At 42.0% G+C, this 26897-nt stretch overlaps 2 protein-coding genes across 2 annotated transcripts; both read right to left on the reverse strand.

Annotated features, from left to right (window-relative positions):
• Positions 1-6303: 6303 nt before the first annotated feature.
• LOC145636934 (uncharacterized) lies at positions 6304-7562 on the reverse strand. Its single transcript, XM_081688467.1, has 2 exons — positions 7518-7562; positions 6304-6765 (listed from the first exon to the last, which is right to left on the reverse strand). The coding sequence occupies exons 1-2, from the start codon at positions 7560-7562 to the stop codon at positions 6304-6306; spliced, it is 507 nt and encodes a 168-aa protein (XP_081544593.1).
• Positions 7563-9847: 2285 nt separating this feature from the next.
• On the reverse strand, positions 9848-13065 carry LOC145636935 (uncharacterized). The gene is made up of 2 exons (XM_081688468.1): positions 12622-13065; positions 9848-10366 (listed from the first exon to the last, which is right to left on the reverse strand). Exons 1-2 carry the CDS (start codon positions 13063-13065, stop codon positions 9848-9850), a joined length of 963 nt encoding a protein of 320 aa, XP_081544594.1.
• Positions 13066-26897: the final 13832 nt, after the last annotated feature.

Below are 26897 nucleotides of genomic sequence, written 5' to 3' on the forward strand. Positions count from 1 at the left end.
CCACCCTACCATTTGACAAGTGGGGCTTGGAATTGCTTGGACCGTTCCCAGCAGCTTCGGGGCAAAGAAGATTCCTCATGGTCACTATAGACTACTTCACTAAGTGGATCGAGGTCGAACCCTTAACCTCAATCAATGATAAGCAAATTCAAAAGTTCATATGGCGCAACATCATCACAAGGTTTTGTGTGCCTAGAAGTCTTGTGTCTGTTAATGGGAGACAATTCTATAGTCGGCCAACTGTTGAGTATTGCAAGAGGTTTGGAATACACACAAACTTTAGTGTTGTATCTCATCCCCAAGCGAATGGCCTAGCCGAGGCAGCGAACAAAATCATACTCCATGGCCTACAAACTATGCTGGAGGGGGTTAAGCGCTCTTGGGTTGATGACCTACTAGGTGTTCTATGGTCATCTCGAACAACTCCGAAAGACGCAACGGGCATTACCCCGTTCACCCTTGTTTATGGCAGCGAGGCTGTGCTACCAAATGAGGTAGGGATTCCATCGCCTAGAGTCACATTCTACAATTATGAGGTGAATGAAGCAAAAAAAAAATCATAAATTTAGATCTATTGCTTGAAATAAGGGGCAACGTTCTACTCAGATCAATCGCACAAAAACAGAAAATGACTTGTCACTTTAATAAGAGAATCAAGGAGAAGCAGATCGGAGTGGGAGATTGGGTTCTACGCAATATAGAGGCCACATGCCGCAAGCCCAAGCTAGGGAGGTTATCGCCCAACTGGGAAGGACCCTACAAAGTCACAGAACAAGTTGCAAAAGGAACCTTTCGCCAAGAATCTCCTGAAGACAAAGCCTTAGAAAGGCCATGGAACGCAGAGAACCTCAGAAGGTTTTATATTTAAATTCATATTTTTCAGTGTTCAATTTAGTTTATTTTCAACTCTTACATGATGTAATGGGGGCATGGGTACCATATATAGAAACTATGTGACCATTTCATCATTGTAAGGCGTTTGCACAAAGAGTAAGTGTATTTGTTGCCAAAATAGTAATCAAATAGCAAATTTCACATTTTCCATTTGAAATTTCCATTTTATCACTAAGCTACAAGTACTGGATGTGCCGACATGCATCAAAGTTTTCCATTATCGCCTATCTAGAACGGGCTCATTAACCATAAGGGGTGTAAGACACATCATCACCCATCTAAGGGGCTCATTAGCCCTAAGGGGTGTCACACACATCATAGCCCATCCAAGGGGCTCATTAGACCTAAGGGGCGTAAGACACATCATCGCCCATCCAAGGGGGTTATTAGCCCTAAGTGGCGTGAGACACATCATCGCCTATCCAAGGGGCTCACTAGCCCTAAGGGGCGTCAGGCACATCATCGCCCATAAAAGGGGCTCATTAGCCCAAAGGGGCACCAAACATATATCGCCCCTAAGGGGCTCGACCGCCCCAAAGGGCGTCAAACATAACAATAAATACAAGTATACATAAGTTAGCCATAGCAATTTGTTTTTTCATTGATGTTGCTTCAAATACAAGTCTAAATGAAAATAAAGAGATACAAGTGCAAGGAAAAGCAATAAAATAAGGAAGCTAGTCATGATGTGAATGAGAGCTAGAAGCACCATCGTCAGAAGCACCGTCCTCAGCAGCACCCTCTTTCAGCATGTGATATCATTGTCCGATTTTTACCCCTTTTTTGTTGTTGCTGTAATTGCACTCTTGATTCCCTCTTTTCATTTCTCCATTTGATCTTTTCTCCATAAACTGATTTTCAATTTTCGATGCCTTATTGCGTTCTTCTTCCTTCCTGCGCTCTTTTTGTCTTTGTAGATTTCACAATGTCTGACGCTTCAGATAGTCAGAACAAAAGTGAGCCTCAAGTGGCCACTAAGTCGAATTCTTCTTCTCGATCCTCTTCTTAAGGTGAGCGTATGCGCACACTCCTCCTGTTTCTCTTTCTTCTTCCTCCAAACCTATACAAATGGTTATGCCCCCTGATTGTCCCCCCACTACGAGCAGGATGGGTACTGCTGCGACTCCCACTGCTACATCTGGGTCTGGCAGTAGTCGTCTTGTTGAGGACAGTGCTTTTCACCCTTTCTGATGGGAGCCTCGTCCTGACTTCTTTGATCCTTACTGCGAGTGGGTGCTTATTAAGGATGGGATTCCTTTGTCCCACCTCACCCGTTTAAGGCTGCGCGCAATGCGCCATAAGATGTTAGATGACGCTGTCAAGGCTAATCTCCTTGACGTGTCTCTTGTTAGCTCCATTACCAATGTTTAGCCCCTAAATAGTTTAGCTTGGCTTGATAACATGGCTGATATGAATCGGTTTGACCATTATGTAGTACGGGTTGGCAGTGCTGAGACTTCATCCCCATCTCTTTCTCCCGGTGTCCCTTCAAGCAGGATGACTTAATCACCTGGTGATAACTCTTTTTACGACTATCAGCCCACTTATGTTGCGAAACCCTTAGAGGAAGGCAAGACTGAGTTCTTCCTGGATGAAAAGTGCTATGGACCCAAGAACTGCATGTTGGACTCCAGTTGGCGTAAGGACGCCAAGAGGTTGAACCTTGCTTCTGTCGGGCAGAAGTTTTATGGTTTTGGTGAGGGCTATGAGTTGGTCCTGCCCGCTGATGGTGTGAAGCTGTCCGCTCCCCCTGTTGGTCATATTGCTGTGTTTGCTTCCCAATTGGATTTGGGTATGAGGTTTCCCCTTGACTTTACTCTGGAGAAGGTGTTTCTTGCCTTTAATATTTGTATATCTTTGCTACATCCAACTTCTCTTCAAACTTTGATCTACCTGCTATGGTTCCTGCGGTTTCGAAGATATCCTGAGTCCCTGCACCTATTCAAGTCTTTAATAAGCCTGAAGAGGTCTGCTTTTGGGAATGAGTCTTGATGGTACTATGTTGTTCCCAAGGAAGGCAGAGTTTTATCCTTCCCAAAGCTTGGTCGCTTCAGGGATTGGACTAGCAACTTTTTCAGGGTGAAGGTGCCCTCTACTTTTGCTGTGCTGTGCAATTTCAGGGAGATTCGTACCAACATGGCTGGGGTTATCGTATCCCCCTCCGAGTCTGGCCGTGAGACATAGGCCTTTGATGCTCTACAGGGAGCGGGGACTGGTGATTCGAAGTTTTCCAAGATCTAGCTGCCCAACTTTATATACATTGTGGGCAACGAGCAGCTCTCTACCATGCATTTATGATATACGCATGAGGCTGGTGAGTTTTTTGCCTTCCTTTCTTTCCTTTCTTCTTTTTCCTTATTTTACTTGGTCCTTATATTATTTTGTCTTCTTGTTTCCCCTCTTCAGATTATAACAAGCTGGACTGGCGCATTCTTCGGCTGGCTGAAAATGGGAGGGATCCCTTGACTGCTACTCTTGATAATCCCCCAGAGCTTTTTAACACACTGGAGGTGTATACTGGTTCCCTAAAGAATGAGGTGCGACTAGCTCCGGCTGAGTTGCGGGCTGTCTTTGGCACTGTGACGGCTACTCACCGTGCGGGTTCCAGCCGTGCTTAAGCTGAGCCCTCATCCCCCACTGTTGGGAGTAAACGCAAGACTCCGCCTACCTCTCGAAGAGCGGCTTCAGAATCTGATGCGTTAGTGGCGCATGGTGCTTCTCTTGAGAAGCAGCCTGCTGTGGCTTTCGGCCAGGTGGCACCTCAGACTTTAGTTGCCAAAAGACAATTTGATCAAGCTTCAGATGATCCAAAGAATACCGCTGATGATTTTTCCTATAGCGTTCTCAAGTTTCCTTCTATTGAGGTTGAAACTACTACTGCAGGTGTAAAGCCCACTTCTTATGCTGAGCATGTTCTGATATTTTCTTCTGATATCGATACCGTTACTGTTGCGAAGGATACTATGGTTCCTTCTGCTGAAGCCATTGATTTCCAGCTCCCTGATGAGACTATCATGGAGCTTCCAAAGTTTCCGCCACCCCCTGCCGGACTGAGAGGGCTGCTCCAAAGAGCCACCAGAGGTGGGCACTCTAAGGCACGAGGTACTTATAAGCAAGATCAGCCAGTTATTGACTTGGAGGATGATCCTGTGACCTCTTCCCTCGCTGAGGATGAGCCTGTTGCGAAAAAGGCTTGCACCTCCTCTGGCCTTGATCCCTTTGCTTCTCACTCTACTAACACTGGGCTACCTGGTGGGAATGCTGACAAAGGGGTAGATACTCAGAATTCTAGTGAACTTAATCATTGCGTTCACCAATTCTTGAGTGATGCTTTTGAGAACTCGCTGTCTGCTACCTCAATCTCTGCTTGGGGTACCTTCCGCCCTACTGGGCCCATTGAATTTTTTTAGGCCCCCATTAATTTCCACCTTTGCCCCTTACTGTGCCCTACTAGAGATGAGAATGCTCCCTTTCGACCTGAGATGAATGTGAGGACTGATGAATCCTTGTTCATGGACGACCCCTAGAAGGGCGGTACCTTGGGGTATTGTCTTACTCAGGGAGTTCGTCTTCTTGCGGTTTCTACGCGCAACTCAGTCAGTCTCCCCGCGGCTATGGCTTGTCATGACTTGTAGAAGGTTAAATCTTGCTTTTAGTCTTCTCTTCTCTGATTCTGGTTTTTCTTCCTTCTTTTTCTTATTCTTTTGTTAACGCCTTGTCGTATTTTTCTCTTTAATTGATTCCTATTCTTACTTACTCTTTTTTTTCTTTGCCTTTTCTGTAGCTTGTCAAGTCTGTTGGAGACTTGTTCAATGCCTTGCTTTCAGTGGAGAAGGAGTATCAGAATCAGGGCCTGATTCTTTCCCAGAAGAATTCGGAGGTTCAGCAGGCTCGTGCTGAGAGGGATGCCATGGTCAGTGAGGTGACTCCTCTAAGGGAGAGGGCAGATTCCCTGCAGCTCCAACTGGGAGAATTTTAGCTCACCCAGACCAAGCTGGCGAGCTGCAAGGAGCAGCTGAAAACCTTTTAGGCCAGGGTTCAGACGTTGGAAGCAGAGATTGCCGATATGCGATCTAGGCATATAATCGAGCTGGAAACTGCTACGAAGGAGGCACTTAAGGCCTTCGCGCTCTCCCTTACTTTAGCTAAGTTATTGGATGATCTCCATGATGGTGGATGGGAGGCTGCAGCCCGCTATGTGAGCAACTTGTATGGTGAAGGTATGGAGCAGCAGGCTTGTTTCAACACATTCTGGGCTTGGTGGATGAGGGCTCAGTTTTGCATATACTGTAACTAACTTGCTGGATGTTTACCATGTCCTGGTGGGCAGGGGTTCAACTTTGTGTTATATGTGCTTAATGGTTTTTCTGCTATTTCGTCCACTATTTGCTTTGTGGTTTGTGTGCGCGTTTGAACCTGCTACTGAGCCAAGGTGTAGTAGTTCCTAGACCTTAGCACAGCAGCCTTTTCGTTGCGTTTAGTGAAGCCTCGTAGGTTGCGCCTCCTTGTTTTCTTGATTTGGCTGCTGAGGGCTTTCTTACTTTCTTGCTCTCTTCTATATTTAGCTGGGGTTTCGATGAGCTTTGCTCTCTCTTCCTTTTTTGTACTGAGTTTTTATGCTCAATGTATTCTGCTTGATTCTTGTAAAGACTTGCTTGCATATTGACTGGTTTATCCTATTATTAACTGTTTGGCACCATTTGTTCAGTCTGCTTTGTTGAGATTTACTTGCGTTAACCAACTTTCAGCTGTTTGTTCGTGTCATTCAGCTTGTTTATGTTGTGACTTGTTATTCTGTGTCATTCAGCTTATTTATGCTGTGACTGGTTGTTCTGTGTCATTCAATTTATTTATGTTGTGACTTGTTGTTCTGTGTCGTTCAGCTTATTTATGCTGTGACTTTTTGTTTTGTGCCTCTTACTTCTCTTCGTAAGGGTTTATCATATGTCTATCTCCTCCTCCTCTCCCCCTCAAAGAGGTGAGCTGGGTAGGACTAAGAGAACCATAGTGTTGCCTGCACAGCTCATCCTTCTTTGCTTTCACTGCCCTCTCCTACTCAAGTTGAACGTGCCAGGCCTCCCCCTCTAGCGTCCTTCTCGCTGCTTCCTACTAAGGTGCTTTCTGCCTTCATCACTTGCATGCTTTCTTTCTTTCTTTTTTTTTTTTTTTTGCATGTTAGTATATGATGCTAAAGCATGATATATTTAAACAAATTTACGCAATATACTCCTCACGTAGAGGCTTGTATTTCATTGAATTAAAATGGCTTTAATACCTTAATTAACATAACATGAACTAAACAGAGTTCTTTGCAAAATTGAAACAATTATCCCCAGTTTTACTTAATTTCTTACTTTCTCAAACAAAATATTCCTTTAACACATCAGCATTGAAACTATTCCTTAAGACCTAACCTTCTTGATCTGCGAGGAGGAATGCACTAGGTCCTACCTGCTCATGGATGATGAAGGGGCCTTCCCAATTTGCTAACAACTTTCCATGTTGGTTTCCTCTTCCCACTACTGTTGTCCTTCTAAGGACCAAGTCTCTAGGCAGGAGCTCCCGGTGCTTGACTCTTTTGTTGAAAGCTTTGGAAATCCTGCTCTTCTGGGCTGCCAGCTTGACGGCTGCTTGTAGCCTTACTTCCGGCAGGAAGTCTAGCTCTTCTAGCATGAGCTTTTCATTTGCTTGTGGCTCATATTGTTGTTTCATCAGGCTGGGAATTTGTACTTCCACTAGGACAACTGCATCAGCCCCGTAGGCTAGAGTGAAAGGGTTTTTACCAGTGGATTCTTTTTCAGTGGTTCTAATTGCCCATAACACCTCTGGGACTAGGTCGGCCCATAGGCCTTTGTGTTCCTCCAGCTTCCTCTGTAGGGCTGTTAAGATCAACTTGTTTGCTGCTTCATCTTGGCCGTTACTCAGCGGGTGACAGACTTAGGAACTTGCATATTTGGTGCCCATGTCCTCCAGGTAATCCTTGATTGTGTCGCAGTCAAATTGGCATCCGTGGTCAAAGACAATGCATTGTGGCACCCCGAACCTTGTGATGATGTTTTTCCATATGAACGTCTTCACTTGGGTTGCCTTTATATACTTTGTGGGCTCGACCTCTATCCACTTGGTAAAATAGTACACTGCCACTATGAGGTACTTCCTACCCGCTGACCCAGTGGTGAAGGGTCCTAATATGTCCATTCCCTAGTAAGCAAACGGGATTGGGCTGAGGATTGGGGTAAGAACATTTGCCGACTGGTTTATGACTAAGGAGTATTTTTGACACTTGTCGCACTTTTTCACAGATGCTAGTGCGTCTTAAGCCAGAGTTGGCCAGTATGCACCCCTTCTGAGAACTTATATTCCCAATGCTTTTCCACCAATGTGGTTGGCACGTATTCCTGAGTGTGCTTCTTCCATGAAACTCCCTCCTGCTCCTACTCCGGAATACACCTTAGCAGTGGCTTTGAGAAGCCCTTCTTATTGAGCTCTCCATTCATCACCACGTACCAGTTATCATCTTTCTTCACTTTATTATCTTGTACTTCATCGTCAGGCAGCGAGCCATGAGCTTTGTATGCCACTATGTCTCTGAACCAAGCTCATTGCTGTCCAATGTAGTTCACCTGCTCTTTTTCAGCGATGATGCTTTCCTCCAGGATTTCCACCATCACTGTCCTCGTTAGGCTCTACAGGGTGGAGCTAGCTAACTTCGATAATGCGTCGGCCTGGGAATTTTCTGCTCTGGGGACCAAGTCTATCTTGAAGTGAACTAGCTGAGCGACTAGCTCCTTCACTTTGGTCACATACTTCAACATTGTGGATTCCCTAATCTCATACTCCCCCTTGAACTGACTGGCGATAAGCTGAGAGTCAGTCTGCAGACGAACTTTCTTGGCTCCGGCTGCGATACTCATACGCAGGCCTGCCAAAGATGCCTCGTACTCTGCTTCATTGTTTGACGCCTTGAATTTGAACTTTATGGCATACTCAAATAAATTTCCCTCTAAGGATGTCATTATGGTCCCTGCTCCGCTCCCTGTTTGGGTTGACGATCCATCTACATCCACCTTCCAGATTCTAGTATCATCTTCTTTCTCCTCGTACGAGGCTTCCACAATGAAGTCTGCTAGGGCTTGTGCTTTGATAGCTGCCCTAGGTTTGACCTCGAACTCATACACGGAGAGCTTAATAGCCCACTTCAAGAGTCTGCCTGACGCGTCCATTTTTTGTAACGCTTTCTCTAGTGGGTGATTTGTGACGATTTGTATTATGTGCACGTCAAAATATGGCTTCAACTTCCTTGTTGTTATTACCACTGCAAAAGCCAACTTCTCCACCAACGGATACCTTTGCTTGGCCTCAGTCAGCACATGGCTCACAAAGTATATTGGCCTTTCTGCTTTTATCTTTTTACCAGGAGAACGGCTGCAATTGTCTGAATTGATGCAGAAATATACAACTGTAGTTTTTCCTTCACCTCTAGGCTGATAATAGTGGGGAGCTTAGTCAGATGCTCCTTAATGTCTCCAAAGGCTTCTTTTTCTGCGGCTCCCCACTTAAATTCCCTGTTCCCTTTCAGTAGCTGGTAGAACGGTAAGGCTTTGTCGGCTGACTTGCTGATGAACCTAGTTAGTGCGGCCATTCTTCCTGCCAGCCGCATGATGTCTTTAATGCACTTAGGCTCACGTAAGCTTAGGTCTGCTTCAACCTTCTCCGGATTTGCGTCTATTCATCTCTTGCTGATCATGAAGCCTACGAATTTTCCTGAGCTCACCTTGAAGACACATTTCTTCGGGTTGAGTTTGATGTTATACTTGTTCAAGGTGGTAAATGTTTCCTCCAAATCCATGATATGTCCTACCTGTGTGACGCTCTTGATAATTGAGTAGTCCACGTATACCTCAACATGCCCTTCTGGTGCATGATTACTCTATCCATTGTCTTTTGAAAAGTTGCTCCACCATTCTTCAACCCGAATATCAAAGCTATGTAATTGTACACTCCCCCCCTTGGTGATGCATGCGGTTTTTTGCTTGTCTGGGTTGTGCAAGCTGATCTGATGGTACCCTGAGAAGGCATCCATGAAGCTTAGCAAGGCATGCCCGCTAGTTTAATCTACCAGCTGATCGATTCGCGGCAGTGGGTAGCAGTCTTTTGGGCAGGCTTTGTTGAGATCTGTGAAATCAACACACATTCTCCACTGGCCATTTGCCTTCTTCACCATGACCACGTTGGCTAGCCAATCCTGGTAATCACAAGGCTCGATGAATCCAGCTTCTAGGAGTTTTTCCACTTCTTCCTGGATTGTCTGATTTTTCTCCGTGCAGAAGCTTCGTTTCTTCTGTCTTACTAGCTTAATATCTTTTTTCACATTTAGCCTGTGGACCATGACTGTAGGGTCCATTCCGGGCATCTCATCTGTTGAGAATGCAAAGATGTCCTTGTTCTTTCTCAGCAGCTCTATGAGGTGTACCCCTAATCCTGGATCAATATCCTTTCAAATTTTCACTATTCTTGAAGGATCACCTTCTGTGAGCTCGATTGTAACGTGCTCCCCGCTGGGAAGTGGCCCAGCCATTTCCTCCTTTGCAGGCTTAAATTTTTCCATGGCCAGCTTTTGTTTCTTCTTCTCCCTGTGATATTCTTTGCGCTTCCTCTTTCTGTACTTTTTCTCAGGTTGCTTAATGGGCCTTTGCTCTGAGACTGACTGCTGTTTGGTCCTAGCAGGCTGCTTTAGAGCAGTTATGTAACATTGTTGAGCCGTCTTTAAGCTTCCGCAAAGCTTTGCCGACCGCCCTTCATTACTTGTGTAGGCCAATGCAAGATGATAAGTGGAAACTACTCCGCCGATCTTGTGGATGAGCGGCCTTCCCATGATCACATTGTAAGGCGAAGGAGAGTCTATCACCATGAAGTCTGCTCGAACATTGCTCCTTTTTGACCTTTCGCTTACTCAGACTGAGAGCTCGATTATGCCCTCTAGGGTCAATCCAGACCCATTAAACCCGGTGACTTCATAACTCACCCTTTTTGGATCTTTCCTGTCAAACTTCAGTTCTTTGAATGCGCTGATGTATATGATGTTGGCTGAGCTGCCATCGTTTATCAGTATTCGGTCCACTTCCCAATTTGCTATTCTCATCGTCACCACCAGAGGATCATCATGAGGATAGATTATGCCCTCTAGATCATACTCATCAAATGTGGCTCGCGGCTGCGGGGGAAGAGGTGGCCACCTGCGCTCCTCATTATAGTTTATCTGATGTATCATTGCCCGCAGGTCCGCCCGTGCCTTGTTCACTGTTCCCCCATGTACTGGTCCTCCACTGATCACATACACCTTGCCCTCTAGCTTGCTATTTTTGTCTCTATCCTCAGCGGGACCCCTGTGACCTCCTCTGCGGTCACGACCTGTTCTATCCTCATCCCTTCTTTTGGGGAGATTAGAATGCTGCTTGAACTGATTCAGGTACTGTAGGGAATAGTTTCAAGCCTTTAAAAATCCCACTAGCTTGAACCCCACTGTGATCATACACTAAAGTACGGTGGCGTCCAAAAGGGAAGAAGATAGAGCAAAAGAGTCGCCAACAAGTTTTTAAGGAACTTGTAAACCATTCACGAGGTGAAGGTTACACCCCTTAACGATCCAAGAGATCGTCAACTCCATAAGGTCATGAACCAAATAAGGGTTCGGGGATGAAGGTACAAATCCAACCTAAAAGAGATTGAACCTGCCCTAATAATAGGCCTCTACTTTATTCTGATCGTATTCATGTGCGCTTTCTGACTAACATACAATCAATAGGATTAACCCTAAACCTGTTTAATCTATGTTGGTTGAATTTAATGCACAAATAAACTATTATTGGCGATCACTTGAAATGTAATCACAATTAACCCTAAACAAGATTATTAATTATCTTATTAAGCGTGGTTGCAAGTACCAATTCCCTTTAAACATGCAATAAAGGTGATCAAGCAATAACAATATAAATCATCAAGCAACATAATAAATAAATAATCAACATCATGAATGATAATATTAATCATAATCATAATCATCATAATCATGTTAAAGCATAGCAAGATCCTAGGCATGATACTAACAAGATTAATAACAAACCCTAGAATGTCACTAAACAATAAAAATCATCGCTTTATCCCTAACATGATACTAACAATCATAAATATTAGGAAGAGAATAAAAAGCATCATAGCAATCATATTTGATATTAAAATTAACCTAGACATGATACTAGGAACCATAATAACAATCTAAACATGATATCTACATCATAATATCAATTAATCAATAAAATCCCTTAAAGTACTTACTTGGATGCCTCGTACCTCTTTCTAATTACAAAATACACACGTTAGTAACTTCAAGGAAAAATAATAATCAAAGCAATTAAATTAAATAATTGAAAGAGAGATTTGGGACCAAACCCTCAGAAATTAAAACCTTTCACGTCTAGGGCGAAGGCAACTTCGAATATGGCTAGGTGTTTCTAGATCTTGCGAATGCGGAATTTTGTATTAAAAAGCAAGAAGAAAGAATGCATGAATGTTATTGAAAATTGATGAATGATAATTGTAGATGAATGAATATGGACAATCCGTGCATGAAAACGGAGTTTTTGATACGATATTTATAGAGAAAATCATCTAAAAAAGATAATTTATCAAAACAGAGTCTGAAGACCACAAAAACACCTTGGCGCCAGCCCTGGCTCATTGGCGCCAGGACCAGTGGCTAGTGCCAGGCGCCAATGCTGGCGTCTGGCGCCAATCCTGATTCCAGGCGCCAAGGCCTGGGGTTGGACGCCAATTTGGATTTCAACGCGTTTTTTAAATTCTGATAAATTTCCCGTACTGGAAGATAAAATAATATAATTTCAGTCGAAAATGTTATTTGATCTAATTAAAACTCTGAAGAATCCTAATTGAATTAAGAATGATAAAACCTTCTAGAATGTTCTAGAAGACCAAAACCATTCCTAATTACATTAGGAATGATAAATCATACTAGGCCCTCCCCTAGATCATTGGGCCGTACTTAAAGCTCAAACCGGGCCCATTTTAGTAAATTGGCCATAACTTCCTCAATATTCATCGGAATTGGGCTTATAATATATCGTTGGAAAGGTCTTTGCAAGCCCCATCCAACTACACCACTATTGGACCCATATCATGGACCAACCAAACTGGATTGGCTGTTTTCTTAAAATAAAGTTTTCAAAAACAGGGAGAAGAGAAAAGAAAAGAAATAAAACTTTCCGCAACACTAGACCTTTCCACACTTTTGTTTCATTCGATTATGATTCGACGTGAAAGGCACTCATCACTGGGTTTGGTTTTGGGGAGACACGAATGGGTGTCTACAGGTACCCCCTCCTAAATAGGTCTTTTATGTTATCTTTTAGATGCGTGCATTCATCAATTGTGTGGCCAAGATCCATATGGAAGTCACACCAGTTGCTGGGATCACGGTTCCTATTGACCATCTTCGAGGGTCTCTGCCACTTATCATCAGCTTTGTTCACACTGAAGAAGGGAGACCTTGAGTGAGTGAGTGGGGTATACTGGTCGAACCTTCTAGGTCTTCCTCCTCTCTTTGGATCTGACCTTCTCACCCCGACAGCTCGATCCGCCCTCTCTGCGACCTTGTTCAGCTCTGCTAGGCAGATCCGCCTAGGCTGCGTTTTTTGCCCGGGTGACTTTTGCCCGCTTCACTGAGTCGTTTGGTGCCTTCCTGCTCAGCATCGCCCTGTCTGTCTCGTCTGCCTTGATGAACTCGTGCGCTTTACCTAGCGCTTCAACTAGCATTTTGAGGCTCTTACGTCCCATGTACGCTCTAAACGGTGATCCTAGTAGCAAACCGCTCTTCATCGCCAACAGCGCTACCTCCTGTCTCATATTTGGGATGGTTGTTTCCTCCTTGTTGAATCTGGTGATAAACTCCCTCAAGGGTTCATCCTTCCTCTGAACTAGTGACATCAGCTCATTTGTCATCTTAGTTCGGTCTACCAGGGTTATAAAATGCACCATGAACATCCTTTTCAGCTGATTATATGAGTATACAGAACCTTTTCGAATATCCCCATGCCACTCCGTTGCCAGCCCCTCAAGGGTCGGTGGGAAGGCTTTGCACCAGACTGAATCCGTCATGGTATAGAGCACCATGTGATTCTAAAAAGCCGATATATGGCTCTTAGGCGTTGTAGTTCTGTTGTTTCTGTAGCTTAGCATCTTTATCTTCTCCATCTGTTCCTCTTGAATCTCCCGACAAAATGGGGAATCATCTGGAATAACTTTGATCTGTGTTCGCTTCTTTCTATCCGGGCTCGGTCCCCGCTCCGCGGCAGGTGACCTGCTGTGGGCGACTCGCCTCTCTAGGCTTCCCTTAGTCTAAACTATTTGCTCCACGCTCCATTCTCGGTTCAGATTACAAGCTTCCAACTCCAACACCTTCTTCCTAGTAGGACGAGCTCCTTCTGCTCGGGGGTGAGGGTTGTCGGTGCTGGCTTCTTTACCGCTGGTTCTATAGCTGCTACTACTGGTGACGAGCTCGCTCCCTTACCAAAGTTGACAAGAACTGATATCATCGCTGCTAACTGCTCCTTACTACAATTAGAAAGGTTTTGTAGGATGGTTGACATGTTTACGGGCTGCGGTTTTTGGGTTATGGGTGCTGAAACAATGGGTTCATTTTTCGCGCCTGTTAATGGCATATCGTATTTGAAGACAGAACTAGATCCTATCAGATCGACTAGTTTCGACATTGCTTTAGCTGCAATAGATGTCGACCTAATGTGGTTGAATTTTTGCGAGATGGTGGACTTGGGTTTCTCGGTGGATCCTTTGGGATTGATAGTTGCTGGTGGTGTCTGGTTGGCGTCATTGACTTTGGTATGGGTATTTGTAAAGTTTCCTCCCCGATCATGGTGGTTTGTCAACTAGTCCCTAACTCAGTTGGTGAACCTCAGGTTAGATGATCCTCCCTCTCCTTCTAGTGCCAATTGTTCCAATTGTGGATCCAAGGGCTCTATGGGGTGAGCTGGTCCCCTTCGACAACCTACACAAGGCAACACACGTAAACAGCCCTCGGGGTTGGCTCGAGGAACCCCCCTCCGATGCTTAAGTTAGAGAGTGTTTAGAGAGAGAATGTATACTTTGAGAGATGCAGAGAGTAAAATAACTTGTGTGTCTAACCAACTTTCCGTTGTACTTTGCCCTCTATTTATAGGTGTACGATCTCCTTTGTGGAGAGTTTGGCCTAGTCAGCTCTGCGGGCTGACTCCATTCAGCTAGTGAGCCCCTTGCAGTTGTTCTCTCGGCAATGAGTGAGCACCCTGGGGAGCTGGGCGATATTTCAGCGGGAGCTATCCTATACAGTTTCTTCACAGACACTTGTCACCCAGGAGGCTCTAAGAAAGCGTCAATTATATCATTGCCCATCCTAGGGGCTCATTATAGGGTGATCCGAGCACGTACCGTTCCAAGACATGCCTAAAAATGAGACCGTAATTAGAAAAATTGAATTTTCTCCATGATAGAGGCCTTTTTTCGCAATTTCGGTGGGCCGAATGCATCAAAGTTTTCCATGATCGCTTATCTAGAAGGGGCTCATTAACCCTAAGGGGTGTCAAACACATCATCTCCCATCCAAGGGGCTCAATAGCCCTAAGGGGTGTGAGATACATCAACGCCCATCCAAGGGGCTCATTATCCCTAAGGGGCGTTAGACACATCATCGCCCATTTAAGGGGCTCATTAGCCCTAAGGGGCGTGAGACACATCATGACCCATCAAAGGGGCGCATTAGGCCTAAGGGGCGTCAGGCACATTATCGCCCATCCAAGGGGCTCATTAGCCTGAAGGGGCACCAAACATATATCGCCCCCCCCAAGGGGCTTGGCCACCCCAAAGGGCTTCAAACATAACAATAAATACAAGTATACATAAGTTAGCAATAACAATTTGTTTCTTCATTAATGTTGCTTCAAATAAATAAGTTTGCATGTTTCTTCACAGACACTTGTCACCCAAACTAGTAGAATAAACGTAAAGGGAAGCCCCAAATGGAAAGCGGTTTTAAAAATCCGCTTGCCAATATACCCAATTTATACAAAAAAACCTCTAATATTAATTGGCAAGCGGTTTTAGCGCGAACCGCTTACCAATCTATATAATGACAAGCGGCTTGGGGTTGAACCGCTTGCCATTTGTTATATTGGCAAGCGATTCAATCCCAAATCGCTGGCCATTACTTAAAATCCTTAAAACTCCTCCCTCCTTCATCCTTTTATTTCACATTTTCACGCTCTTTCTCCTCTAGCTCTCTCGCGCCTCTCTCCTCTATCATCTCTCCATTGTCCTCTCTCCCCTCTCCCCTCCATTAATTTTCCTACCCACCCACCATATTCTTCTCTTTCATCTCAAGCACCCCTTCTTTCCCTCCCTCCTCTTATCACCGACCACCGGCTGCGCGACAATCGACAACCACCGAGCAAAATCGAGCAAGACAAACGAACCAAAACTCCCAAAATCAAGCATGTGTATGGGTTTTCAGGTTTTTTAGGTCCTCTAGAGTTTTCATGGTCAATTTTGACCTTTTAAACCATAATTTCTAGCCAAATTAGGGTTTTGGTGGATTATTTCAAGGTATCTTCCTATTTTTACTTAAAGGTGGGTTCGGGTTAGGGAGGCTAGAGGTGTGAGGTGGTGGGTGGGTTCGGGTACAGTGGGTAGGGGTACGGTTCTGGTGGATGGGGCTGTTTCCGGCATAGAAAATTAGGGAAGGGGGTGGCGTGGGGTAATCGGTAAAGAGGAAAGTGAGGGGTAGGGTGGGTTGGCTGGGTGCTCGTTGTGTGTGGTGGTGGTGCCTGGTGGTGGCGGGTTGGGTTAATTTTATTTATTTATTTTAAATAAATTATGTGGTGGTGTGTGGTGTGTGTGGTGGTGGTGGCTGGTGGTGGCCGGTTGGGTTAATTTTCTTTATTTTTTTAAAATAATTTATGTGGTGGTGTGTGGTGGTGGTGGCGGGTTGGGTTAATTTTCTTTATTTTTTTAAAAAATAAATTATGTGGTGGTGTGTGGTGGTGGTAGTGGTTGCTCGTGGTGTGTGGTTGTGGTGGCTGCTCGTGGGGGTCGTGGTGGGCCGGTGGTGTTGGTGGTCGTGGCTGGTGGACTGTGGAATATGATAGTTTTTTTTTTTTTTTTAATAGAGTTGATTTTATTTTTTGTATTAGATGTATTAATTTTATTACTTGTATTAATTTTTTTTTATATAAATGTTATATTACAACAAATAATTAATAAAAATGTTAATGTTTTTACTTATGTTTGGTTTGTGTATCAGTTTATGTGAAAATAACAAAAAAAAAATATTTTTTATACCTGTAATGGGAAGCGGTTTAGCGCCAAAACCGCTGCCCTTTCTCTAGTAATGGCAAGCGGTTGTGAATCGCTTGTCATTTAAATGGCTAATGGCAAGCCCCCTAAGCCCATGCGGTTCAAAACCGCTTGCCATTAGGGGGTTTGAACTGCTGTAGACATCTACTTTTGCCCTCCTGTCCCGACAGGAAGTGCATTGATGATAAATAAAGCCATCTTCGTGTTGGATCAAAGTGAAGAATACTTATGGATAACTGGTTAAGCCACAAAATACAAAAGACCAGCCCGAATAAAAGAACAAGGTCAATACAAGGTCCAATTAACTAAACCCGATCATATTAGGGCTTAAGCCCGTGCTTAAAACCCAATAATGACGGATTTAGGAGCGTCTAGGTTAAAATGTCGCGCGCATCTCACAAAGTCGCGCTCAGGTGTCGCGCGCAACGTCTTTAGTTGCGCGCAACACTCCGCGTAACTTCCGGAGGTGCGCTCTCGAAAGATTCAGAATATCAAAATATTGGAAAATCGAATCATACCATAGAGCTACGCGCAAGATAAATAGTTGCTCGCGTATTCCGCGCGCGACTTATTCACTTGCGCGCGATAGCCGCGCGCAACTCATCTAGTTGCGCGCGATACCTGCTGCGGCAGAATGCTCTTAACCCTAAACCTTATTATTCCCTATAAATAAGACCCTAATCCGAGGCTTAAACAGACAGAAAATAACATAAAACGCTGGCAGAATACTTGTGAACTTGTGCTTCCTAACCCTCTTGTCCTAAACACTCACCCCTTTTGATACTTTGTTACTATAGTGGAGGTTCCCTAACAAGAAGGAATCCATAAGTGTTCTAAACGGAGATCTAGCAAAGAGAAGTGGTAAATTCCCGAGCACTTAGTTAAATCACGTTTATTTTCTTGTTTAAAAGAACCTTAATTAATTAATTAGTGTTGTTTGATCACCTTTAAAATAATTAATTAATCAATTCCATATAGCATCTTTCGTTAAATAAAGATTAGAATTGAATAAAATAATTGTTGGTTGATCACTTAAGACAAGGCGAATATTGTTTATTTTCTTGTTCTTTTCACGAATTAAATTAAATATGAATAACGACCTTACGATGTAATTCCTACGTGAATTGATGTGTGTAAATAAAATCAATTAACATAGTTTTAGGTATCACGTTGCGTATATTGTTTGGTGATGAAATTGTGTAAAAGGAAGAGATAGTAGAGGCCGCACTAGGGCTAGGATCGCGATTCCCCTCTAAAGGGAACGTTATCTTAGTACCCTCGCTCCCGAACTCATTTCTGGTTTATGTAAACCAATTTGGGCATGGGTAAACTTATGATTCATGCTAAATATCCCTTGAACTCTACTTGGGAGAAAGGTATGAACGAGGTTTATAGGTTTTCCTAAAACTCATTGGCAAATCCTACTTGTTCCTTACAAAAAAGCGTGTATGATAGAATCATTTCTAATTCAAGGTCCCCCAAACAGCAAGGAGTTCAAATCCTAATACAACCTTACAAGTGTAAAGTCCTAGGCTTTAAAGGGCTATGGGCATTTAAGGAGAGTACCCCTTACGATGGGATCACCCTCCGTACAGCGGCGACTCCACTGGGGACTTAGAGGTTACATGATTAGTTCGTAGTTATGGTCTAAGGTTTCCAACACCAGGTTGCCTATGGGTTGTTACGAGAACTAACTTGGATAATCTCTAGTTAGAGAGCGAGACTTGAACGCATAATATCTTCCTTTTGCACAAAAGTAAAAACCAAACGAGCAACATTGCATCATGCATAAGTATAGCACACTTAAACATTGGGGATTGGCTCATTGACTAGGGGTTGCCAACACTAGGCTTCTATCTTGAAATCAATAACAATCATCCCACCCATATCGCCAACAAAATGTTGGGAGGACGATGTCATAGTTCTACTCGTTGAGTGATTGATTTGTGCGTCGTTTCTTATGATATGGTACCTTGGACACCCAAGCCTTTTTCGACCTTAGAATGGCAATACGTGAATCTTGACTTGTGGCATGCTTATGTGATTATGTGACTATATGCAACGTGTTAGGATAGTCTTCATTTTTTTTCCTTTTAGTTTGCTCTAGGTCCCCAATTACGAAGTCGTATTTTCGTGATTTAGAGTCATATTCGAAGGGTAACATAAAAAAAAAAACAAAAAGAACAATGCAAAAAAAAGGGAAAACAAAAAAAGCGCTCGAATAAAAAAAAAATCATACGAGCAGGTGCCGTGCGCAACTCATTGAGTTGCGCGACCCCTCCTAGCGCAAGTCATTTCGTTGCTGCGACATTCGCACGCAACTGAATCACTTGCTCGCGCCCACTGTACGAATCAATTTTGATTTTTGAAAAAACAAATTGACTCTTCAAAACGGTATCTTTATTCAAGAATTGTTCAGGGCGATGTTATCCGTTCGAATATATCTTGCGTCATTTTCTTTTTCTTTCTTCCCCTTCTAAACAAGCGTATCGGTTTACTTATTCTTTCGTACTTCTTTTAGGGCCGATTTCCAATCTTGGGAAAGAAGACTCCCGGGCACTCGCCTTCTATGTTTACCATCCAAAGATCAATCCCTTTCAAACCATTTTTCTTCGACATCTAGTCCTAGTCCAACAACAATGTCAACCATTGAAGAACTTCAAGAGGAGATTCTTCGTTTGAGAGAGGAAAAGGCTTAAGAAGCCGAGGAGAAAAGAATTAAGATAATTGAAAAGGCTAATAAGAAAAATGCTGAAGCCTTAGCCTTACAAGAAAAGATGGAACAATTATCCATCAAAGAAATGTCGTTGGAGAAACTAGTTCTTTGTTCTACAATGGGGAACAAGTACTTCGATGCAGAAAAGTTTGCTCCTCCCACAGGACTTGCTTTACCAGAAAAGTTCATAGCTACGGACTTGCCAATATTTAAGGTGACCAATAATCCACAAAATCATTTAATGTGTTTTACTGGTACCATGGCATTAAAGGGAGTTGATCATAAGCTTTATGCTTTGAATTTCCCTTTATCTCTAGACCCAACCGCAAGAGAGTGGTACTATGGGCTAGAACCAAAATTCAAGGCAACATGGGAAGATGTAGTCTCGGCTTTCATTACCTAATATGAGAGTAATGTAGAGTTCAAATCCACTCTACGTGAACTAGAAATGCTAAAGCAAGGCGACGATGAAGGTTTCCTTGCTTTTTATGGTAGATGGCGAGAAAAGGCGGCCCACCTTGCCCAAAGGCCACCCAAACTCGAATTAGTACAAAAGTTCATTGACAACTGTCATGAAAAGTACAACAAACATCTACGTTACCTTGGTTTAGACACTTTTCAAAAGGTCTATTCCATGGCTACTAAGATAGAAGATGATCTTGCTAAAGATAAAGCAAATAAACCCCATCATCATCAACAACCTAAAAATAACTACAAGAAGGGGAATGATAACACATCATCATTTATTGATGTATTTGCGACCACCACGCAATACAATAACACGAATCAATATAATGATCCTAGGAAAAGATGGACAAGAGAAATAAAATTTACTCCATTTCCTGTGAGCTATAAAGAATTTCTAGAGAAATTAAATGAAAAAGGTTTACTTGCACCAACAGGACCAACACCACCCACTCCACTAGAAAGAAGATTTGCTAATTAGGATGGTAATGCTTATTGCGCTTATCATAGAGGCAAGGACACGATACTGAACGTTGCTTTGTCTTAAAGCATAAAATACAAGATTTGGTAGACGATGGGAGAATTCCCATGCCTAAACCTAATAATAATGCATCTCCCTTAGGGGTGTTTCACATCAATGAGGACCATATGGGAAGTGATATGTTCAATCCTTAGAACTATATCACACCTATAGGAGAACCTCTATCCACAATACTCATAGGGGCAACTAATGAAGTATGTGGACTATGGGACGACGACTTTCAAGACTTATATGTCTCTAAGTATGCCACCGTCCCACCTCCATCTTGTTTACAAAATGAAACAAATAGAGCGCTTGATTGGGATAATATCTTAGGGAAATCACAAGACTTATCAAATCTCTCCTTGGATGAACAATGGCATCAAGCTCAACTCATGGAACATCTTGAAATGGTGGCACGCTCAAAGCCTCTAGAAGAAAGTTGGTTTATGAATCCTACAACTAATCCAAACAAGATAGATCATCTAACTAGTTCTGGGCAAGTTTACCAAGCACCACCACCAAATGGATCTTTGAACACACAAAATCAAACTCAAGGTCAAATGCAAAATACAATACCACCTCCACTTGAGGTGGAAGATCCATAGGTCAAACAACTTCGCCAATCTAAGGCGAATGTTAGCATTTGGGAACTCCTAATTACTTCTAAAGAACATAGGAATTCTCTTATGAATATTCTAACGACTTTGTCTGTAAGCACAGACACAACCCCTCAAGATCTCGTTAGCTTGCTTACTAGCGAGAAATCTGACAAATCAATCATTTCCACTAATGATGATTTGCCTTCAAAAGACACTACCCACAAAAATGCATTATATTTAACTGTGGGGTGCAAGGGATACAACATCCCTCTAACTTTGGTAGACAATGGGTCAGCTGCAAACGTATGCCCATTGCGAACTGCAAAATACTTAGGCCTTAATCAAGAAAAAGATTTTCAATTAACAACACAAAGCATTAGGGCCTATGATAATTCGAGAAGATCGGTGTGTTGAACTGTTAAGCTACCAATTACCACAAGCCCAATACAAAAGATGGTTGAATTCCACGTCATGGACATAAAACCAACATTCAACCTTCTACTTGGACGTCCTTGGACACATGAGCTTGGTGCAATACCATCCTCACTTCATCAAATGATTAGGTTGAACTATCAAGGGCTTCCTATGACTATACATGCTTCTCCACTTAAAATAGCAATAAATGATCAATCACTCTTAGAATTAAACCACGATAATGATGAAGAGGACATGTGGGGATTTGTCGCGGAGCCAATCTACACAATATATATGGAAGAAGACTTGGAAGAACTTTTCAAGCTTGATCCATATTCCACCCGGATAATAAACAACATCTTACTCAAGAGTAGTTACTTTCCTAGGATGCCTTTAGGAATAGGAATGAAGAAATATTTCTTTCTTCCTATCCCAAAGAAAAGCTTCTCCTTTGGGTTGGGATATAAACCAACCAAAGAAGAATTGAAGTCTCACGATGCAAAAAACAAAGCACGTAGAGACAACAACAAGAAAGGGATAGTCACTTTACTCCCATCCTACCAACAAACCCTTAATGGACAATTCATTAGGGAGGGAGAAGACTACCCATGCTATGACTTTCCAGAACCACTAGTTTTTGAAGGAATCAAGAAGCCTGGAATCGAAATATTTCACGATTGCTACTGCTTGGATGACGATTTTAGTATCGTTAAATCAAAATACCCAATTCCAGGGTGCTATAATAGGCAAGCATTTAACTTGCTATTTGGACTAGAACAAAATCATGTCGCTGCGATGACCAATCAAAATCCCATCCAAGATGAAGCTCTTGACCCAACTTCATTGATCACCCCTTCTAATGAAACCTTGGAGCATGGGTGGAGGAAATCTTTCAAATGGACCAATCACAAAGGCGATAAGCTGGAAATTGTCACAGGCGAAGGGAAGATGTTTGTAGAATCGGACGACGAATCTATTATAGACTCTAGGGAAGCTGAGAATCTAGGCCTTGTGGCCATTACTGAGTCTTTATTTTCTAATTCTAAGGACGAAGATCCCAAAAAGGATTCTTCTCTTAATGTACTTTCTTGTGATTCTAATAATATGAGCTCTATTTCCGAGTATATGCCTTCTATGAATATTCAAATTCTATAACAATCAATCTAATGAAGATGATAATATTAATAAGTTATTTGAACTAATAAATGAACGAGAGGAAAAGAACCCTATCATTGAAGAAACTGAAACAATCAATATAGGAACTAATGAAAACAAAAGAGAAGTCAAAATTGGCTTAACTCTAAATCCGGAAGAGCGATCGACCCTAATATCGACGCTCAAAGAATTCGAAGACGTGTTCGCTTGGTCATACAAGGACATGCCTGGAATAGATAGGGAAATTGCGGAACATACTATTCCCTTGAACCCTATCTCTAAACCAGTAAAACAAAAACTTCGACGAATGAAACCTGACGTCGCGTTAAAAATAAAAGAAGAAGTACAAAATCAATTGGACGCAGGTTTCATTCGCGTATGTAATTATCCAGAATTGGTAGCGAACATCGTCCCAGTCCCTAAAAAGGATGGACGAGTTCGCATGTGTGTCGGCTTTAGGGACCTTAATAAGGCTAGCCCTAAAGACGATTTTCCTCTACCACATATTGATATATTGGTAGATAACACGGCTGAACATGTGATGTTATCCTTTATGGATGGATACGCAGGTTACAACCAAATTTTAATGGCAAAAGAAGACGAAGAAAAAACATGCTTTATCAACCATTGGGGTACGTATTGTTATAGAGTCAAGCCATTTGGTTTAAAATATGCAGGAGCTACGTACCAAAGAACGACTACAACTCTCTTGCATGATATAATGCATAAAGAAATAGAAGTGTATGTGGATGATACGATTGTTAAGTCCAAAAATAGAATGGGACATATAAAAGCTTTACACAAATTTTTCAATCGCATAAAAAAAATACAACATGCGATTAAATTCGCAAAAATGCGCCTTCGGAGTAACTTCCGGCAAGTTACTCGGATACGTAGTAAGCACTCGCGATATTGAGATCGATCCCTCTAAAATAAAAGGCAATTGTTGACATGCCTCCCCCTCAAACAGAAAAAGAAATTAGGGGGTTCCTTGGCAAACTGCAATACATTAGTCGATTTATCAACAAATTGACTATGACTTGTGAGCCAATATTTAAAAAATTTAAAAAAGAGGAAAAACATGAATGGGACGATCAATGCCAAAGGGCCTTTGAGAAAATCAAATATTATCTCAAAAGTCCACCGATTTTAGCACCACCAGTACCCAAACTACCTCTTAGGCTATACATTACAGTTACAGACACAGCCACATGCGCCATGTTAGCACAAGAGGTAGAAAAAGTCGAGTGTGCAATATATTACATAAGTAAAAAATTCGTCCAAAATGAAACGAAATATAGCACCTTAGAAAAGACAAGTTTAGCATTAATGTGGGCAACTAAAAAATTACGACATTATATGCTACCACACACTACTCATGTGATTTCTCAACAAAATCCGACAAAGTATTTGTTTAAACAACCACCTATACAAGGAAGAGTATCCAAATGGTTGGTGATGTTGGCCGAATTTGAGTTAAAGTATATTCCAGAAAAATCAATGAAGGGAAAAGTAATTTCCGACTTTTTGGCCCAACATCCAATTCAAACAAGTCATGCAGAAACTACTCATCTTCCGGATGAAGAGATTCTCATGACACAAGATGACAAATGGGTAATGTACTTCGACTGTGCATCCAACCAAAAGGGATGTGGCGTAGGAGTGTTACTCATAAGTCTAGAGGGAGCACATACTCCAATCTCTGTCAAACTAGACTTTCAGGTTACTAATAATGCCGCAGAATGTGAAGCGTGCATTATTGGATTAGAAGCAGCAGCTAGCATAGGTGTGAAAAAATTAGAGGTATATGGAGATTCCAGTTTGATTATAAATCATATACTGAAAAAATCGAAAATAAAGAACTCCACAATGATATTATACCAAGCACACCTAGAGCAACTAGTCGAGCACTTTGAACATATTGACTTTAAATATCTCCCAAGGGATGATAATCCATTTGCCGATGCGCTAGCAAAATTAGCCTCAATGATCAACATTCCAGATCACTTGAATATGATGCCATTATGCGTTGATAGAAGAGAAGAACCATCATATTGCAACGCAATAGAGGAAATAAATGACATCGAAGGGAACAATCCTTGGTATGATCATATCCTCCAATATATTACTCATGGCACATATCCCGAAAATACTTCATCAAAAGACCAACGAGCCTTACGAACACTTGCGGCTCAATACGGTCTATTAAATGGTCAATTATGCAAAAAAGGACCTAATGGTAAAAGTTTATTGTGTATAGACCAACCCGAAACCACACGCCTTATGAAGAATGCTCACAAAGGTGTTTGTGGACCTCACATGAATGGTAAAATGCTTACAAAAATAATTTTGCGACAAGGGTAATATTGGTCACTATGTAATATGATTGCATACAATATGTCAAAGAGTGCCAAATGTTTGCTAATTTACAACACCTTCCACCATCCGAACTATATAATCTCACTTCCCCTTGGCCCTTTTCAACTTGGGGAATTGACATAATTGGAAAAGTCTCTCCAACAGGAGCAGGAGGGCACGAGTACGTATTGGTAGCCATCGATTACTTCACCAAGTGGATTGAGGCTACTTCTTACGTGAATATCACTTCTAAACATGTCGCAAAGTTTCTCGAACGAACATATTTTGTAGATATGGAGTTCCACACGAACTAATTAGTGATCAGGGATCTCAATTCAAAGCTGAAGTCGAGACCCTCTTAACTCGTTATAAAGTAAAACATCATCACTCATCCCCATACAGACCAAAATTGACTTGAGTTGTAGAATCAGCAAATAAAAATATAACAGTCATCATTAAGAAAATGGCAGAAAATTAGAAAGACTGGCCGAATAAACTACACTTCGCACTATGGGGTTATAGAACATCTATACGAACATCAATAGGAGTAACTCCATACTCCTTAGTTTTCGGAATAGACGCAGTTCAACCAGTTAAACCGGAAATACCATCCCTGCGCATCGTACTTGAAAGTAAGCTACCGAAAGCTGAATGGGTAAGAGCGAGGTATGAGGAGCTTTTATTGCTCGATGAACGACGATTAAGAGCTTTGCATCATGTAAAAGTCTACCAAAGGCGCATTGCGCGTCATTTCAATAAAAGAGTAAAACCTAGAAATATAAAAGAAGGTGACTTTGTACTAAAAGAGGTTAGGGGTCCACCCACCGATCCAAGAGGGAAATTCAAACCTAATTGATAGGTCCCTACCGCGTAATTGAAATCCTATCAGGAGGAGCCGTCAGATTAATGGACATTGGAGGAGATGAAATTCGCCAATTAATAAACATTGATCGACTTAAGAAATATTACATATGAAGTCCGGATTAACTCGTTCATTCATACAACTAACTTTAATTAGCATTCAATTGAAAGATTCTAGGTGTTATGTATTTTACCGAATGACACAATAAAATACATAACACTTGGGGGGGTAATTTAGAAATAATAAACCGTTCTAATTGTTCAGATTTTTTATCGAACTTCACGAAAAAAATCTTCACACTTGGGGGGGTAATAGCAAAGAAATAATTTTTTTTTGGAAACACTCGTAGTACAGGTGTCGCGCGCAACTGGAATAGTTGCGGGCGGATGTTACGTGCAACTCATTCAGTTGCGCGCGACAGGTTCGCGCAACCTTAGATGTTGTGCGCGCCACCTGATTGTAAACTGCGAACCCGAACTTTTTTTTTTTGTTTGAACGAAGTTGCAACTTCTACTTACGATAAAAGGAGGGCGTTTCGTGAATATAAACATGTGCTTGGAAAATATAAAAATTAAACTTTGATTTAATTCCTTTTAAACAAAGTTTGATTAATTTTTTTCATTTAATTTCTACTTAAGGAGTTAAAGAAAAAAAATAAATAAAATAAATAAAAAAAAATATACATAATAAAAGAATTAGAACTACGCAATGACCTGATTTCGTGATACGAATACGTAGGCAATCAATATGATTCGGTCATATCAAAATATCAAAACATAAAGGTCATTTTTATTTCATTCAAATTCAAAAAAAAGGGAGACATTGTTGAACTAGATCATAAATAAAGAAAAGGGGCATAGTAGTGATTACATATTTAAAAAAAAAAAAAAAAAGATAGAACACAACGAAATTGTGTAACACTCTAAGGCTTCACTATATCCTCAATTGTCACGGATAATGGAGGAGTAGTTTCCATCGCAGTATTTTAAGAAACCTTAGAGCTTTCTCCTACAGTTTTCTTCTTGACCCATACATTGTTCTTCAATTTAGGAATAGGAGCCTACTCAACCCTTTTTCCCTTTTTCGAAGCTTTTGTTAGAGTCCTCTTTCGAGTTTGTTACGAAGGTTCCTTGATTATCACACCTTTTTGTGCGGGTTTGGAGGGAGCTTTCCTTTTGGATTCCTTCAACGCGCCTTAGGAGATGAGACGTCCAATTTTCTTCTCACTCCTTTGTTTTGGCCACTAGGAGGGGTGGTGGTGGCCAAATGCATTAAAGGCTTAGGTGGATTGCGAGCCGTGGCAGTTTGATATTGAGATCGGGCCTTATTTAATTCGCCCTTATCCGCCTAATTCATCCAAGCTTTATAAAAGGAAGATAATACAATACTCGCAGTAGGATTTTGTACTACCCACCTTGGAAGACTTGACCAATACTTTATCCAACGAAAAAATTTGCTCGGGTCTAAAAGTCACATCTTTGGGTGCATCACAGT

The sequence above is a fragment of the Chenopodium album genome, chromosome 6, assembly GCF_948465745.1.
Source record: "Chenopodium album chromosome 6, dcCheAlbu1.1, whole genome shotgun sequence".
NCBI lineage: Eukaryota > Viridiplantae > Streptophyta > Magnoliopsida > Caryophyllales > Amaranthaceae > Chenopodium > Chenopodium album.

Coding starts and splice junctions, on each gene's coding strand:
- LOC145636935 (XM_081688468.1), bottom strand. CDS start 13,065: ATGACGGATTCAGTCTGGTGCAAAGCCTTCCCACCGACCCTTGAGGGG. Junction 10,367..12,621: donor CAAACGACTCAGTGAAGCGG/GCAAAAGTCACC, acceptor TATTCCCTACAG/TACCTGAATCAGTTCAAGCA.
- LOC145636934 (XM_081688467.1), bottom strand. CDS start 7,562: ATGGTGGAAATCCTGGAGGAAAGCATCATCGCTGAAAAAGAGCAG. Junction 6,766..7,517: donor TCATCGCTGAAAAAGAGCAG/GTGAACTACATT, acceptor ACAGCCCTACAG/AGGAAGCTGGAGGAACACAA.